This window comes from Aquarana catesbeiana, linkage group LG07 (genome assembly GCF_042186555.1).
Source record: "Aquarana catesbeiana isolate 2022-GZ linkage group LG07, ASM4218655v1, whole genome shotgun sequence".
NCBI lineage: Eukaryota > Metazoa > Chordata > Amphibia > Anura > Ranidae > Aquarana > Aquarana catesbeiana.
The window spans coordinates 311,882,115-311,900,116 of NC_133330.1; the positions used below are offsets into that span (position 1 = coordinate 311,882,115).

At 43.6% G+C, this 18,002-nt stretch overlaps 1 protein-coding gene across 2 annotated transcripts in view; it reads left to right on the forward strand.

The window, feature by feature from the left end:
* Window positions 1-18,002, forward strand: part of ADGRL4 (adhesion G protein-coupled receptor L4) — a 320,385-nt gene that overhangs the window by 283,301 nt on the left and 19,082 nt on the right. For both annotated transcript variants that reach the window (XM_073593680.1, XM_073593681.1), the window contains exon 14: window positions 13,712-13,803. In XM_073593680.1, the coding sequence (XP_073449781.1) occupies window positions 13,712-13,803 (92 nt within the window). The remainder of the gene's footprint in view (window positions 1-13,711; window positions 13,804-18,002) is intronic.

Below are 18,002 nucleotides of genomic sequence, written 5' to 3' on the forward strand. Positions count from 1 at the left end.
TCAGAGGTGGGTAAAGGGCAAAGACAAGAGGTGACTTGGAAGGAGGGAGTACCTGCACCTATTCTCTGAGAAAAAAGGCCCTGCGATGACCATGCAAATAAAAAAGTAATAATAATAAATGATGATAAATAATAATTATTAAAAAAATTAATTTAAAAAATATGCTATGCAATACTAAACTAATAACTGCTAAAATTAATTTTTAAAAATCCATATCTTAGGAAAAATGGCTTTTGTAGGACTCAAGCTGGAGATGGGATTAATAATGAAAACTGTAACAAATGGTAACTTTTTGCTAAGAAATCAAAAGTTAAAATCATCAGAGGTTTGGGCTCCTTTTATGTAAATCTTGGACCTTGCAGCAGAAAGCTGAAAGGATTTGAGAGCTCTTGACACTAAAGCTACTAATTACACTACAAATCATTATTTGAAATTACCATGTACATTGCCAACATTAAACTACATCTAAATCAAAAAAAGATTGTTAGGTTTCACAAATGTGTTTTACCAACTATTTTTTTTTTTTATAAGCGACTGTCCTTACAATACAACTTTTCACCCCTTTTTGCATATCAGATCTGCTGATCTCCCCCAGCTTTTAAATTACTTCATGTCTACATGTACTTGCTCCAGCTTCAGCTGCACATCATTGCACTAGACTGGCTTCCTAATGGTGGCAACCTAGGGCCATGACTGCGCAAAGTTTGGCAGCATGACCACATGTGGTCAGGGCATACTGCGCCCAAGTGCGGGACTCAGAACGAGCTCTTACTAATGCCCCCCAGAGGAGGGCTGAGGCCGACTTTCATTCTGATGTGGCACTCCAACTTAAAAGCGGGGCTCCTTCTCGAGAACATATTTAACTCTTTGTAATCCGTGGCCAACTTCACATTGCTCACTACGGACATAGTTCCTCACTACTCTTTAGAATACGTCTCTCACTTGTTGTTGTGCAGCATTTCTGAGCTGATACAACTGAGTTTGTACCGGTCTCCACCAATCCAGTGACCTGTCACCTCACTCCTAGTGACCTTGATCTGCATATTTCACTTGGATACTAGGAAGCACACTTGTACATAACCCGTGCTTATTCTTCTCCCGAGGCCTCAATACATCTTCCTCCGTGACTCCCAGGCTAGGTCCCTAGGAAGCCCCGTGCCACGAGGTCAGTCCCAGTATGTGGGGAACCAGTTGCTAGGGAAGGAGCCTAAGCACCAAGCTCCTTCACTAGCATGGCCTCCGTCACCCTTGCCATGTCATATTGCTTCCTGATTGGCTGGCTGCTTATGCACACAACACTAGTACTGTCATCATTAGCAATGGAAATATAGCCTCCTTTGAATAGCTTCTCTGCTCGTTAGACCTCTGTACCGCATCCCCACTAACTAATCTCCATCCCTTGTCAAGCCCAGTTCTTTGGATTTGCCATGTATGCACCCCTTTAGTGACTTCAGATGAGGCAATTTAAATAACAACAAAGTTATTTTTATTGAAATAGTTAATTGTAACAAATGAGCAGTTGTCAAAGACTTCCTCCATACACATTCTTGTACAAAGTCCTCAAAGTGCCCCTTTGTTGTGTCCTTGGTGCTCCCTTTTGCCCCAGGAGATAGTTATATCTTAATTAAGTGAAAGTGTCTTTTAGACCATTAGTCCAATCAGCAGCATAAGTCCATACCCTTGGAACCTCAACTGGGTTCTCACGAGATATGGTAAAGTGGCAAAGTGGCTTCCACATTCTCAGAAGCACTTTCCTTCTCTTCCCATGCAGCGAGCAAACCAGAGAACCCCAAGAACCTTGACCTAAATACAGTTTCCCTTTTTAAAAGTTTTGTCCTGCAGGGGGCAGTACTTGTCAGAAAGGCCCAGGCCAGCAGTGTTAAAGGGGTTGTAAACCCTCATGGTTTTCACCTTAATGCAATCTATGCATTAAGGTGAAAATCCTTCTGTGGTGCTGCAGCCCTCCCGAGCCCCTGTATTACTTACCTGACCCTGATCTTTCTCCAGCCGGGAACGAGCGCACTGACACTAGCTGGTGTCTCTTGTCCTGATTGGATAGACTGATAGCAGTGCAGCCCCACTGCTGTCAATCAAATCCAGTGACATGGCACCGGGGGTGGGGCTGTGTCCTGCATTTTGTGTGGATGGACACAGATGCGGGACCCAGGAGTGCGGCGCGTGAGTGTCCACTAAGGAGAGCGCTCCTCCAACGTGGACACTCGATGCGGGGAGGAGCCACCAGCACCACTGAGGGACCCCAGAACAAGAGAATCGGGGCCACTCTGTGCAAAATGAACTGCACAGTGGAGTAAGTATGACGTTTGTTTTTTTGTTTTTTTAAAAACGAGACTTTACAACCCCTTTAACCCTTACCTCTCAGGCAGCACCAATTCTACTGGGCAACATTAACTCAATGGTGGAATTAACACAGCAGAAAATACACTTAACCGCACGCCAATGTACGTCAGCAGAATGGCACGGCTGGACAAATGGGCGTACCTGTACTTCCATTTGAATTCCCCGCCGTGCCATTGCGTGCACGCCACCGGCGGCGCGGGAGCTCCGTGAGTCGGGTCGCGGGTCCCGCGGACTCGATCGTGGGGATACCCGCGATTGCCTCACGGAGAGGACGAACAGGGAGATGCTGAAGTAAACAGCATCTCCCCGTTCTGCCTAGTGACAAGTGTCACTCGATCTCTGCTCCCTGTCATCAGAGCAGAGATCAGTGACATCACACACCAGCCCATCCCCCTGACAGTTAGAAATCACTCCCCTAGGACACACTTAACCCCTCCCCGTCCCCTAGTGGTTAACCCCTTCACTGTCAGTGTCATTTACACATTAATCAATGCATTTTTAATCGCATTGATCGCTGTATAAATGACAATGGTCCTAAAAATGTGTCAAAAATGTCCGACATGTCCGCCAAAGCGTCGCAGTCACAATAAAAATCGCTGATCGCCGCCATTACTAGTAAAAAAAAAATTTTAATAAAAATGCTATAAAACTATCCCCCTATTTAGTAAATGCTATAACTTTTGCGCAAACCAATCAATCAACGCTTATTGCGATTTTTTTTTACCAAAAATATGTAGAAGAATACGATCGGCCTAAACTGAGGAAAACATTTTTTTTTTATATATATTTTTAGGGGATATTTATTATAGCAAAATGTAAAAAATAATGCGTTTTTTTCAAAATTGTCGCTCTTATATTGTTTATAGCGCAAAAAATAAAAATCGCAGAGGTGATCAAATACCACCAAAAGAAAGCTCTATTTGTGGGAAAAAAAGGACGTCAATTTTGTTTGGGTGCCACGCCGCACGACCGCGCAATTGTCAGTTAAAGCGACGCAGTGCCGAATCGCAAAAAACGCTCTGGTCAGGAAGGGGGTAAAATCTTCCGGGGCTGAAGCTGTTAAAGTGACATTAAACCTTAATTTTTTAATTAAAATAACAAACATACCTACTGATTCTCTTCTTTTGGGGTCTCCCACCGGCGCTCCAGGTTCCTCCTCTTCGGTGAGTGCCCCCATGGAAAGCCTCATTCCATGGGGGCACCCATGCAGGCTCACTCCCAAAACAGCCCTGTCTGCCTTTATTGACACAGAGCAAGCGGCTTGGCCCCGCCCCCCGCTTCCTTGTCACAGCATTTGATTTACAGCATTGGGAGGAGCCAATGGCTCCCGCTACTATCATCTTGCCCAGTGAGGAGGGAGAAAGCGGCAGAAGCCACTGCTCTCATGCACATTGCGGAATCAGATCAAGCTCAGGTAAGAATAAGGGGGGGGGGGGATCCTGCAGCACAGAAGGTTTCTTACCTTAATGCATAGAATAACCTTGAGGATTTGGAACCTCTTTAACTCAGAAAGATAATTAACACAGGCAACACACTACCTTATTAAGCACCTGATTACACATATACTCTCCAATACAAGGATATTGGTTAGGGCATGGGTGCTCAATCTGTGGTCCTTCAGCTGTTGCTGAACTACAAGTCCCAAGCGGCATTGCAAGGCTGACAGTTACAAGCATGACTTCTAGAGGCATGATGGGACTTGTAGTTCTGCAACAACTAGAGGGCCACAGGTTGAGCACTCATTAGTTAGGGTAACACTACAGGAGCACATTTTGAAGACAGCTATTTTCACTCATTAACCCCATGTCACCCCATAGCGGAAAGTGTCCGAACAAGGACTTTCATGGCAGGATCCTCAGGTAATTAACGAATGCTGCAGATATAAAAGGATTGAAAAAAAGCTTTAGAACTACATGAACATGTTAAAGAATATATGATTTTAGTGGCTGAAATAATCATATCCTTCATATTCACTGGCGGCATTAGCCTTTAGAATGTCTTGCTGACTACATGCATATGCTTCTCTTATTTGTTCATTTCTATTTGACAAACTTGAAACCCTAAATGTTAAAAATGTACAATTTTTGTGTGCTCTATCATCATATTAAAAGAAAAAGAAAAAACAATAAAATATACATGTAAAGAAAATCCTACTTACTTTAAAGTTAACTGACTGGCTCCAGACTGCACTGTTCAAAATGTCAGTTTCTTGCAATAGAAGAGGTATTACACTAACATCTCCATAGTTGCCAACATTGAAAAAAAAATATGTGGGACACTTTTTTGGCTGTAGGCGGAGCTGATCAATAATTAGGAGGCGGGGCATTCGTTTGTAGGTGTGGTCTAGTAAAAAATAATAGTTGCGTTGCGCGAAGCGTGCGGCGGCGAAAAATGGGCGTGGCTTACGCGGAAAGTGGGCGTGGCTTGCATGAAAAGTGGGTGTGGCTTGCATGAAAGTGGACGTGGCTTAAATTGGCGTGGCTCAAGAGGGTGTGGTTAGAGTCTGAGATGAATGAGGGATGGAGAGGGAGAGGGAAAGGGGGAGAGGGGGAGAGAGGAATGACGGGACAGCAGCCCCAGATCCTACACAACAATAGAAATATGTGTATTCTAGAAAGTTTAACAATCAGCAGATAAAGATACTCCAAACACCTGGTGTTAACGCTTCAATCGGCCGGTGTTCTGCCGAGAAAGTTCCCCTCGGCAATGGCGGACCCCCTGTACTGGGCAGGCGCAGCGCTTGCGCAGTACGGGGCTGGGGAACTTTCAGGAAGACACGGCGCCGGCGCCGTGTCTTCTGCTCGCTTCAGTGGAGAGGGGAGGGGCCGTGCAGCCAAAGAAGCCGCTTCATTGGCTGCACGGATCGAGCCCCCTTCCCCTCTCCACTCAACACTAGAGGCAGATAGAGCGGCGGCGCCGGCCGCCATTTTGCTGGAGCCCGCTGCTCCAAAAAAACAAAAAAAAAACAACATTCCCGATTTTCCATGTACACAGGCATCCTTCTATTGCAGGGGAGCGTTGTTTTGATTTATTGACCTTTACAGGGGTCTTTTTAAATGAGCTTCTGGAACACTGAGAGGGCCATTCACAGCCCATTGCACCCTTAAAAACCACCTTAAATTTTGCCAAAATGTCTCAGCTACGCTAATCCTTACTTGTAAGCCTCAATTAGCACAAAATGTCAGCTAACCTAGAGCAACATAGCATTACCTACAGTGAGGGAAAAAAACTATTTGATCCCCTGCTGTTTTTATATGTTTGCCCACTGACAAAGAAATGATCGGTCTATCATTTTAATGGTAGGTTTATTTTAACAGTGAGAGACAGAATAACAACAAAAATATCCAGAAAAACGCATTTCACAAAAGGTATAAATTGATTTGCATTTTAATGAGTGAAATAAATATTTGATCCCCTATCAATCAGCAAGATTTCTGGCTCTCAGGTGTCTTCTATACAGGTAATGAGCTGAGATTAGGAGAACTCTCTTAAAGGGAGTGCTCCTAATCTCAGCTTGTTACCTGTATAAAAGACACTTGTGCACAGAAGCAATCAATCAAATTCCATTCTCTCAACCATGGCCAAGACCAAAGAACTGTTTATGGATGTCAGGGACAAGATTGTAGACCTACACAAGGTCTCCCTGCTCGAGGAAGCACATGTACAGGCCCATCTGAAGTTTGCTAATGAACGTCTGAATGCTTCAGAAGAGAACTGGGTGAAAGTGTTGTGGTCAGTTGAGACCAAAATCGAGCTCTTTGGCATCAACTGAACTCACTGTGTTTGGAGGAGGAGCAACGCTGCCTATGTCCCCAAGAACACTATCCCCACTGTCAAACATGGAGATGGAAACATTATGCTTTGGGGTTGTTTTTTTGCTTAGGGGACAGGACAACTTCACCGCATCAAATGGGTGATGGGTGGGGCCATGTACCATCAAATCTTGGGTGAGAACCTCCTTCCCTCAGCCAGGGCATTGAAAATGGGTCATGGATGGGTATTCCAGCATGACAATGACCAAAAAACACATGGCCAAGGCAACAAAGGCATGGCTCAAGTAGAAGCACATTAAGGTCCTGGAGGTCCTCCAGACCTTAATCCCATAGAAAATATGTGGAGGAAGCTGAAGGTTCGAGTTACCAAATGTCAGCCTGAAAACCTTAATGACTTGGAGAGGATCTGCAAAGAGGAGTGGGACAAAATCCCTCCTGAGATGTGTGCAAACCTGGTGGCCAACTACAAGAAACGTCTGACCTCTGTGATTGCCAACAAGGGTTTGGCCACCAAGTACTAAGTCATGTTTTGCAAAGGGGTCCAATACTTTTTTCACTCATTAAAATGCAAATCTATTTATAACTTTTTTTGAAATGCATTTTTCTGGATTTTTTTGTTGTTATTCTGTCTTTCACTGTTAAAATAAGCCTACCATTAAAATTATAGCTGATCATTTTTTTATCAGTGGGCAAACGTGCAAAATCAGCAGGGGATCAAATACTTTTTTCCCTCACTGTACGTGGAAGATTTTAACTTTCAGTACAAGTGTTTGGAATTTTACAAACATAAAATTTGCAACTATTACCACTAACTACTGTATTTTACATAAACTATTTTTTTTTCATATACCATTCCTTTAACTCCACTTCAAAGTACACCAAGTCAAACATGTTTTCCTGCCAAGCCTTTGCAGCCTTTAATATTTTTCTCCAGAAGTGACTCTAAACATCTAAATTGTTCCTGAAACTTTGAAAGTTCAAAAATAAAGTTTGAAATGTCAGCCGTACGTTGGAAAAACCCAGCAGGAGGTTGAAGAAGAAAACGGTGTCAACAGTCTGATAATCTGATAGTTCAAATATTGCTTCGTATCACCTGTTATTGGTGATCGGACATTGTGGAAGATTACACTGTCATCTTCATGTTTCACAAATTCTGCGGTACCCTGTAATCATCACGGCTATTTTTAACCCAAATTGTAGCATTAGATGGGAGCTGGCTATTTCACACGAATAAATGAGACGAAATTCAAACTCTAGCACAGAAGGCTTTTCTGGAAAAATCTTTTTCCCTTTTATCAGTTTGTTAAATCTTTGGGGACACATTAGTTTTAAAAACTCATCCTGAGCTTTATGGTTGCATCTGGTGTGTACTCCGGGGCAGCCAAGTGAGCTGGATTTATTTACTCTTTCAAAAGAGGCTCTTAAAGTGATCTTGACCAGCCTAAAGCTTTTATTGTGTTCACAACAGTCCTAAAAATGTGGGGATTTGTGGTACAGGAAAGTGTCTCTTCCAGGGAGCCCCCTTAGATCCTACACCTGGGCTGTACATGGGACGTCTACTTCTACTCAAGTAGAGAATATGGTCTGTACCCTCTTAGCACCCACCCTATTATTCCCAGCCACCACAACGCTCAGATACTTCTACTGCTCACCGAAGTTCTGGCATTTCACAGCCTAAAGCGGAACTTAACTCCCAAAAGGGAGTTTTTTTTAAAAAAAAACTTTTTATTTATAGCCCTGCTTCCCATCACCATTCCGACCTAGGCTAGAATGGGGTGAACCTGGTCCTGCAGCCTTTTGAGAAACTTACATCACATCTCCCAGAAGGTTGTACGATTAGTACACAGAGAATGTGGTGGGTGGGCCAATCCAGCACGTCATCAGAGCTGGTTGCCTACCCCCGGAATAGGCAGCCAGCTGAAGAGGAACAAGATAGTGGTATGTGACCTGCTGTATAGCACCTGAACATTGGGTTGAAGTGGGACAACTTCTGTCAACACAATACCCACCAGTAGCTAGTACTACCTTCCGCATACAACCTTGCAACTGCAATGTTGGTTCAGAGGGTTTGATAAATACCTACTCCTTCCAAGAATGGAGAAGCATATGGCCTTCTCCCAGGATGTAGTGTTTGATCTGAGTGGGTGATTGCTAGGTTCAAACACTCTCACCTATCCATAACAAGGAAGACGTTAACAGAACACCTTTTAACATGGTGCTTACACAGGGTTAGGACACAGTGCTTCGATGGACCAACATTCAGTGAGGGAGTACTGAGAAGATAAGTATAAATTATTTGAGGGTTTCTTACAAGGGAACCTGTGACTAGAAGTGGTCAAAGTGACAAAGTCTCTTTAAGCACAGCGTTAAGCCATTTCATGTCTATATTAAAGTCATATTCCACTACCTACACTAGATTTCAATGCCAAAGAGAAAGCACCGGTATCATTTGGCGTTGGGTTTTTAGCTTTCAAAGTTAGAGAAAAAACCTCTCTAATCTAAATGCTAACCTTTAACCCTAACCTCAGCATCTCAACAGACAGACTTAAAGTAGAACTATAAGCATTTTCTTTTTTTGGATAGAGTAAAGAAGGGTTATAATCCCTATAAAGTTTAGTTTTGCCATCATTGCCCCATTGGGGAGATTTCCCTTCACTTCTTGTACCATAGCCAAACAGGGAGTTAGAGGAAATCCCTGCAAATTTAAGGAATCTATTGGGGACCCCCAGGTCACCAGAATGAGTGTCCCCATTGGATTATTTCCCCTCCATTGCGTTTCTGGGGACAACCCAAAATTTGGGATTTTCCCTTTACTTTCACTTTCAATGATAATGGTAAACAGGACAAATAGAGAGGGTAAATTTTCCTAACGGGGGCACAGACAGCAATAAAAAGTGCCAGGGATTCAAATCCTTCTCCACTCTATCCAAAACTAAAAAAAAAGTTTTGCCTTTAGTTATACTTTAACCTTAGTGGAGCAAAGTAACAGTGCCCACAACTACCAGTCCCATGTTAAATGTGAAATATTCTATGCCAAATGTAACTGTAGTTGCCATCTCTGTTTTGGGTAAGTTGACTGCCATTTTTTCTCATGAAAGTGCCCCTAATTGTTGTGGAGGCTGTTTCATTGAACATGGTGATAGCAACTGGAAGGAAGATAAAGTGAAATAATACTAAATCAAAGAGACATACATAGGCAGCCTTTCTAGCTTAAAAGGGTAAAGGCAAAGGTCAACTCCAGCCAAAGCATTATATATTCTTTTGGATAGAGCAGACAAAAATTTGAACCTCTGACAAATTTTAAATGCTTTGTAACAAATCCATCTAGCACCATAACCTTTTGTTTCCTTTGTCAAGAGTACACAGATAACGGTGACACCGTCAACAACACATGGAAGAGAGAGCCAGTACTCAACCTATCGACCTCGAGATTTTAAGTGCAAGAGCAATATACAAAAATGCAGAGTAAACAGTAATACACCAACATTTTGGGGGCTACCACCTTGAAAAATGGATCCACTGTGGCCCCGCAATATCAGTGTGTTTTGGTTTGTGTATTGTTCTTGCACAATGACCTCATTAACCACATCCTGCCCCCGCCATATAACAGAATGACGTGCGCAAAGTGGTTATCCTGACTAGACATCATATGAGGAGGATAAGCTGCGATCGCGCTTATCACTCTGACACACTGCAACTCCAATCGTGGTAAAGAGCCTATGACGTGGGCTCTTTACCACGTGATCAGCTGTGACCAATCACAGCTGATCACAGCGTGTAACCAGGAAGTGCCGGTAAACGGCTTTCCTTGGTTCGCGCTGACAGGAGAGCAGATTGGCGGCTCTCCTGTCTGGGGGGGGGGTCTGCACCGATAATCAGTCCATTTATTATCAGCTCAGCCCCCATCAGAGGTGCCCACTACATCTGCCAATCACTGCCCATCAGCTGCCAGTCAATGCCCAAAAAAGTGCTAATCAATGCCCATCAAAGTGCCAATTAGTGCCCATCAGTAATGACTGTCAGTACCTCATCACCAATGCTGCCCATCAGTGCCATCTATTAGTGCCCTTCAGTGCCGCCTGCCAGTGCCCATCAGTGCCACCTGTCAGTGCCCATCAGTGCTGCATATCAGTGCCGCCTATCAGTGCCCATCAATTTTACATATTAGTGCCTCCTCATCAGTGCCCATTAGTGTCACCTTATAAGTGCCAACTCATCAGTGCCCGATAGTGAAGGAGAAAACAAAATTGTATAACAGAAACTAAGAAAAACCTTTTTTTTTTTTCAAAAATTTCGGTCTTTTTTTGTTTGTTTAGCAAAAAATAAAAACCCTAGAGGTGACCAAATACCACCATAAGAAATTTCTATTTGCAGGAAGAAAATTATAAAAAATTTAGTTTGGTTGCATGACCACGCAATTGTCATTCAAAATGTGACAACGCTGAAAGCTGAAAATTGTCCTGGGCAGGAAGGGGGGAAGTGCCCGGTATTGAAGTGGTTAGAATCCTGAGGTTGATTAGTAGAGTGCTTACTCTCTTTTCTATTTTAAGTTTTAAATACTGTCTGTCTCCCTGTTGGAGAGATCTCCCCTCACTTCGTTAGTTCTTCACCCCCCAGCCTATCCCTTTAATTCAGGGGTACCCAACCTTTTGAAGAGTGGGCAAAAATGAGTGCAGCGGACAAATGACAGGTCTGTGTCCACTCTGCATATGCAGGGCAGACACCGACACAGCCCACTCTACTCTATGGGCCCTCCGATCCGCCAAGACAGATGGGGATGGATACCCTCCTGTTTTTTTTTTTTTTTAGCGCATCAGATTGGAGGTAGGCGAGTGTAAAAGGACAAAAGTCCGTTTACATTTGCCGCTCCATAGAGGTGAATAGAGGGTCCAATTGGGTTAGTCTGAAAAACGACAGGCGGACACGATCAGATCAATTGTGTGAAAGGCCTAAGGATGCTTTCACACTGATGCCCTGTGGTTTACGCACCTGTGACTTTCCTGCAGATTAGCTGCACTTGGCCATAGACCTCTATTATATCCTGCAGGTGTGGTGCACTTTCAGAAAGCACACCAAACCCGCAGGTAATAACAGAAGTCTATGGCTCAGTGCAGGTAACCCACAGGTACGCTGAGGTGCACCTGCAAATCAGTTTGAGAGCAGCTCAGTAACCACTGCAGAAGAGATATGCCCATACAATAAAACCTTGGATTGCAAGCATAATCCGTTCCCGAAACATGCTTGTAATCCAAAGCACTTGTATATTAAAGAGAATCTCCCCATAAGAAATAATGGAAACTCAGAGGATTCGTTCCACAACTATTTATTCAGAAGTCCTTCAGTTTATAGTCCATAAAAAAGATTATAGCAATGTGAAAGGTTGTGTAACCACAAAATGTTCATCCACAAATGGAAGCCTCCACAAGGGGATTAGAAGCAAAATCCAGCAGGAGCTCCAGAGTATAAAAGAGAAGAGAGGCGCCTCTAAGTGTAGCAATATGGTTACATTTAACAAAGGTACAACATTTAGCAACTCACATGGTTGCTGATTAAAAGAGGCACATCTAAAAATACAAGGATCTGGGGTAAAGCGGTTCACATAGACTGGCTCTCACTGCTGTCAGTCTGCAATCGTGAGCGGGAAGACTACCCTGCAGTAAAGCGATCTAAAGATGAGGCTTGAATCGCTCGTGGAGCGGAGCGTGGAAGGGACGACATCTATGGCAGTGCGGAGGATGGTCTGTGGACAGCTTTACCTCGGATATCTGTTTTAATCATCAACCATGTGAGTTTATAAGTGTTGTACCTTCATTAAATGTAACCATATTGCTACACTTAGAGGCGCCTCTCTTCTCTTTTATACTCTTGATACTCTTATATCAAGACATCGCTTGTATATCAAGTCACAATTTTGTAAAAAAAATTGCTTGTCTTGCAAAACGCTCTCAAACCAAGTTACTCTCAAACCAAGGTTTTACTGTACTGTATATACAATGTGATTTTAGAATAAAAACTGACCTTTAATAATAATCTTCCATTCAGGTATCTCCCTTGCTGCAAGTATTGCCGGTTGTTGCTGTCACAGTTGGTATCACTCCGCCTGTGACAGGAGTCGGCGCTATACAGGAAGCATTGCGTTATGCGGTTCTGCTCCCTCCACAGCTCTGCTTCCTCTAGTGCCGGCTCCATTTAGAACACTGATGCTCTGGGATTGCGGGTCAAGAACCTGTGATCTGGGCTTGCCAACTCGCCATCGCAGAGCAGGAGGTTGTGGGCCACATTAGAGGGCTCGGCGGGTCACATGTGGGCAGCGGGCCAGCAGTTGGACACCCTTGCTTTAATTCATCTATGCTGAGATCCCTTATGCCGCGTACACACGAGCGGACTTGCCAATGGGCTAAACTCCATCTGCATTTCCGACGGAAAGATTTAGAACATGTTCTATATCTGAGTCTGTCGAAAATACCGACAGAAAACTTTTTCTGTCAGGAAGTTCGGCTGTGTGTACGCGGCATTAGGAACACAAGTGGTTGTAAACCCACGAAAAAAAAAACAACCTGCAAGACAAAGGCATAAGGAGCTAGTGTGCATAGCATACTAGCTCATTATGAAATACCTTTGATCGAAGCCGGTGCTGACACACCGATGTGGCGGGGGAAATGTCTCCCGGAGTTATTTCTGGGTATTGTGGGCTCCGTCTCTGTGATTGGCCGGAGCCGCGATGACGTCACTCCAGCACATGCGTGTGGGAGCCGCCAGTAATGGCACAGCAGCTATAGAAACTGCACGAGCGAGGCATTTCTTCAGTGCACATGTGCCGATGACGTCGGCACATGCTGATACAGGGATTATCTCCTAAACGGTGCAAGTTTAGGAGGTATTCACGTTACCTACAGGTAAGTCTTATTATAGGCTTACCTGTAGGTAAAAGTGGTGTGTAATGCCGCGTACACACGACCGGACTTTACGGCATACTTTGTCCTGCAGACTTTTCAACAGACTTTACGACGGACTTTCTGAATGAATGGACTTGCCTACACATGATCAACCAAAGTCAGACGGATTCGTACCTGATAACGTACGACCGGACTAAAACAAGGAAGTTCATAGCCAGTAGCCAATAGCTGCCCTAGCATCGTTTTTTGTCCATCGGACTAGCATACAGACGAGCAGACTTTTCGACCGGACTCGAGTCCGTCAAAAAGATTTGAAACATGTTTCATTTCTACTTCCGTCAAACTTTTGGGGAAAAAAAGTCCACTGGAGCCCACACACGATCGAATTGTCCGACGGACTCCGGTTCGCCAGACCAAGTATGCCGTAAAGTCCGGTCATGTGTACGCGACATAAGGGTTTACAACCACTCTAACCAATTCTCGAGGCCTTCAGTGGCAGTAGCACCCTACACCAATCCTTACAAGAGCATTGCTAATATTTCATGGTGCCAAGATCTCTGCCTTAAAACAAAATGATTCATTAAACAGTAAATCCCTTATAAGACTTTCTCCACAGCTTGTATTAGGAATGATCCACAGTGTTTTCTTTATATGCCATTTATATTTCCTTCTTTTATTTTGCAGGTTAATTTGATGGCGTTCGGTGTGATTATTTACAAAGTTTTTCGGCACACTGCAATGTTAAAACCAGAAGGTAGTTGCTATGAAAACATAAGGTGAGTAATCAGAAATTCTAAAGCGGCCGTATACAGGAGCATCTCAAATGGGGAAGAGTATTAATAAAAACCGGTGCAACTGTGCTTCAAGGAATACACCATATTTATGACACATTTGACAGCACAGTGAAGCAATAAACAATATTTATTACCTTTCTTACAATGTTACTCCTCGTTTATTTGTAGTATCCCTTGTGCCCAGTGGGATATATTCAAATTGCTTCTCGCCATGGGGATGTGTCTAAAGTTGTCTACAGCTGGTTGTGGAATATCCACAGAGATGTTATTCCTTTGTGCCTACAATTCCTATCAGCAACAGTAGAACAAATATGAAATCCAATAATGAATTAGTGATGAGTAAATCCAAAATTTTACTCAACATTCATTTTTTAAGTTTCGAATTTGAATTGCATTGAAGTTAGTGAAGGGCCATTTTCAATGGTCACTGGTGGCTCTTTTCAGGGCTGCTAGACAACCTATTGTCACAAAAATGTGTATTTGTGTATTTCTCAGGTCTACCTGGCATTCCATAGTACCTCAAGGATGACATGGGAAATGCACTTAAATTTAAGTGTACTGTATTCATTCCTTAAATTTACATTTTTTTGTTTTGTGCAATTAGCTGTGTTTAGAGAACAGCAGCAGATCTACGATGATTTAAATAACTCCTGTCAAAGTAAATTTTTTTTCTGATAGTTTTGGTATTAACATGTGTATTCATCAAGCAAAGTCCAACCTGTATGATCAGCAGAAGCCCTCCTTTTTCTGATTTTCGAGAAAAAAACTTTATTTTTCATTTGACTGAAGACAGGCCTCAAAGGATGTGAAGAGCTCTATGGTTTTGCACCAAAATTTATCAACCACAAATTCAATCAGAATTTACAAATTGAAATGTTTGACATTCAGGTAAAATTGGGTGCAAATTCAATCTAAAAGAGGATCGTCACCCATTCTTCTGTCCCATTCCATCTTTTATGCTGGGTTGTGCTCAAGAAACATACAGGCATACCCCACTTTTAAGTACACAATGGGGTTTATTTACTAAAGCTGGAAAGTGCAAAATCAGGCTCACTTCTGCATAGAAACCAATAAGCTTCTAATCCCAGCTTGTTCAATTAAGCTTTTGTAATAAAACCTGGAAGCTCATTGGTTTCTATGCAGAAGTGAGCCTGATTTTGCACTTTCCAGCTTTAGTAAATTAACCCCATTGTGTACTTAAAAGTGGGGTATGCCTGTACTTACCTGGCCAACAAATCTAACGCTGTTCCGTAGGGCTCCGCCATTCTGCTGCTGCACACTACATCCTGCATTGTCATCTTCTTTTTCTTCATCATCAGGAGCCGTCTCTCTCATCTGAATTTTTACAGCCAGCCCCATATTATGACGCATCGCAAGCTCCTCCCCTTTTAGCACGGTGTCTATGCCACTAATACCTCCTAGGATATCCAACGCGGATATTCCAGGAGGCTGCAGATGCAAGGATGTTGTCATTCTTGCCTAGGCAATAATGGGGGTAGACTGGACTGTTGTACCAACAAAAAAAAAAGAAAAGATTATTATATATTTTATGTTACAGAGGGGGAGAGTAAGAATGATTTAACATGATTGTAAACCCTCACCTTGTAAAACAACCCATTCAGTTTAAAATATAAATAAAAGAAAAACCATTTGCATATAGATATATATATAAAAAAAAACATTATAAATACCCTTTTTCTCTGTTTTTATAAGTGATCACATTCCCTCTGTTCCCAACTGCATGAGAGCTAGGGGAGGAGAAATAGCAGCACACTGGTCTTTCCAGTGAGATGCTGTGCAGGGTGGGGGGGGGGGGGGGGGCATGTCAGGACAAGTCTGATCCTTAAAGTAGAGCAAATTGAGTTCCCAGCATAGCTAGAGAACTGACCATGGTGTATTATCCTGCTTGGTGTGGTCAGTTTTTAATAGGAACGCAGAGGGACTGGTGGGAACACCAGGTATGTCACACAAAGCAAGCAATACAAAGAGAACAGGATCATTTTCCATACAAGTACATGGAACAGCAGGCACACAGCAGGAATATGAAACGTTGGGTTTAAAGGAAAACTTTCGAGTATAGGTCCAGTTTAATGCTAGAAGGGATACTTCAAATCTGAAATTTAGGTATAGCACATTTTACATTCAGTTCAATTGGTCCAGCTTGGACTAATATAAGCATGCATGTGCCATACCTATGGGATCCCCATGGAGGCTGAAAATCACTGTAGTAGGCACCCTTGCTACAGTGATCATTGCTAGCTTCCATGGGTCCTGTGCCAAGCAGATGCCCTGCTACCTACTTAACACAGGGGCATTCAGAGAACACTTTGCAATGTCCCATGAATGCATAGGGGTTGATTTACTAAAGGAAAATAGACTGTGCACTTTGAAAAGGACAGTTGCACTCTGCAAGAGCAGTTGCCCCAGAGCTTAGTAAATAAGGTAAAGCTTCACTTTGCAAAGAATACCCAATAACATGCAAGGAAAATAAAAAAAGACAGCATTCTTGCTTGCACATGATTGGATGATGGTCAGCAGAGCTTCTTCTCATTTACTAAGCTCTGGAACAACTGCTGGAGTGCAACTGCACTTTGCAAAGTGCACAGTCTATTTGCCTTTACTATATCAACCCCATTGTTTTTTCTGCTTGGACAAGGGGGAGATTGTGATGTCCTTGCCACGCCTCTCCACCTTGTCCAATCAGATATTGTTTTGCATTCATTGAGAAAAAGCAAAATGTTCTCTGAATGGCTCCCATATTGACAGAGCAAGCTCTTGTGTTCACAATGCAGTAGGACAGCCATTCAACACTAGACCCAGGAGCTAGCAGCTATAACCATGGGCATCCGCATGGGGGGGCAAGTGCCCCCCCCCCGGAGTAAGGTGTCCGCACACGGACACTCAGGGCTGATCCTGAGCAGGTGCCCAGGGTGCACCTCGCCCAGGCACTGCAAGCTGCCACAAAGGGGGGGGCGCCAAAGCTGTAGCAGTCACATACTGTTACATTCAGCAGCAGCGGCGCCACCCTGACTCCCTAGACTCTCTTATTGCACCATCCGGCATCTAGCAACCAGTGACGTCACGTCATGAGGCCGAGGCGAGGTCCCAGCATTCAGAGCGGAGGAGGAACGTCTTCCTCCTTCGCACCTGGTCAGTTTTTGCTCCACACACCTCCTCCATCTTCTCCGGGCAGCACGGCTCAGATCCTGAGAGAAGGAAGGGAGCACGTCTGAAGAGCTGAGTGTGAGCTGTCCACCTGCACCAGCACCTGGCTGGGGTGAGGCAGCCTGCGTCCATGTTCTGGAGCTCATCTAACAGCATTACTTGTATAAATGCGGTCAAGGTGTTAAATTAATTATTTCATGATAGATATGCGGGAGATATCATTGCTAACCTTCTAAAAATGCTTTTTACCTGGCTGTAATGATGACCCGTGGGACTGAATGCTTTCTAAGCCAGAGCCTGTATGCACATCAGAAAAGATTAAGGAAATGTAATCTGCATACCTCCCCCAGGTTAATGAATATAAATATTGGAACAACAGAGCCATGGTGGTGGCATTTTCAGAAAGGAAAGTCAGTAGTGGAAACCTCTGTAAACATAAAAACAGATTAGAAATGGCTAATCAGACAAGGGCAGCTTGATCCTTCTATTAAGCTTTTGCATAAGGTTTCTCAAACCTTTGCATGCCTGCGCTTTATATGATGACTAAGCCCCTCCCCTTCATTACATTATTAAAAAGGGGAAGAGCATGGTTGACCTTAAAATGATGCCCCCCACCGAAAATGTTCTGCGGTTGCCTATGGCTATGACTGTAGTAGAGGTAAATACTTCAATGATTTCCAGCTTCCTCTGGGATCTCAACGCTATGGCACATACAGACTTTCGATGGTCCAAGCTGAAACAATGTAACTATGTAAAATTTGCCATAACTAAACTTCAGCTTTAAAGTGGTTGTAAACCCTTTACAACCACTTTTTGCTATAGGTAAGCCTATAATTAGGCTTACCTGTAGCTACACTGGACATCTCCTAAACCTGCACGGTTTAGAAGATATCCCCTGTAATTGCATGTGATGACGTCATCACGCGGTTGAGCGGGAGTGACGTCATCACGGCTCCGGCCAATCACAGCGCCGGAGCCCGCGATACCCGGAAGTAAATCCGGGAGCGATGTCGGCC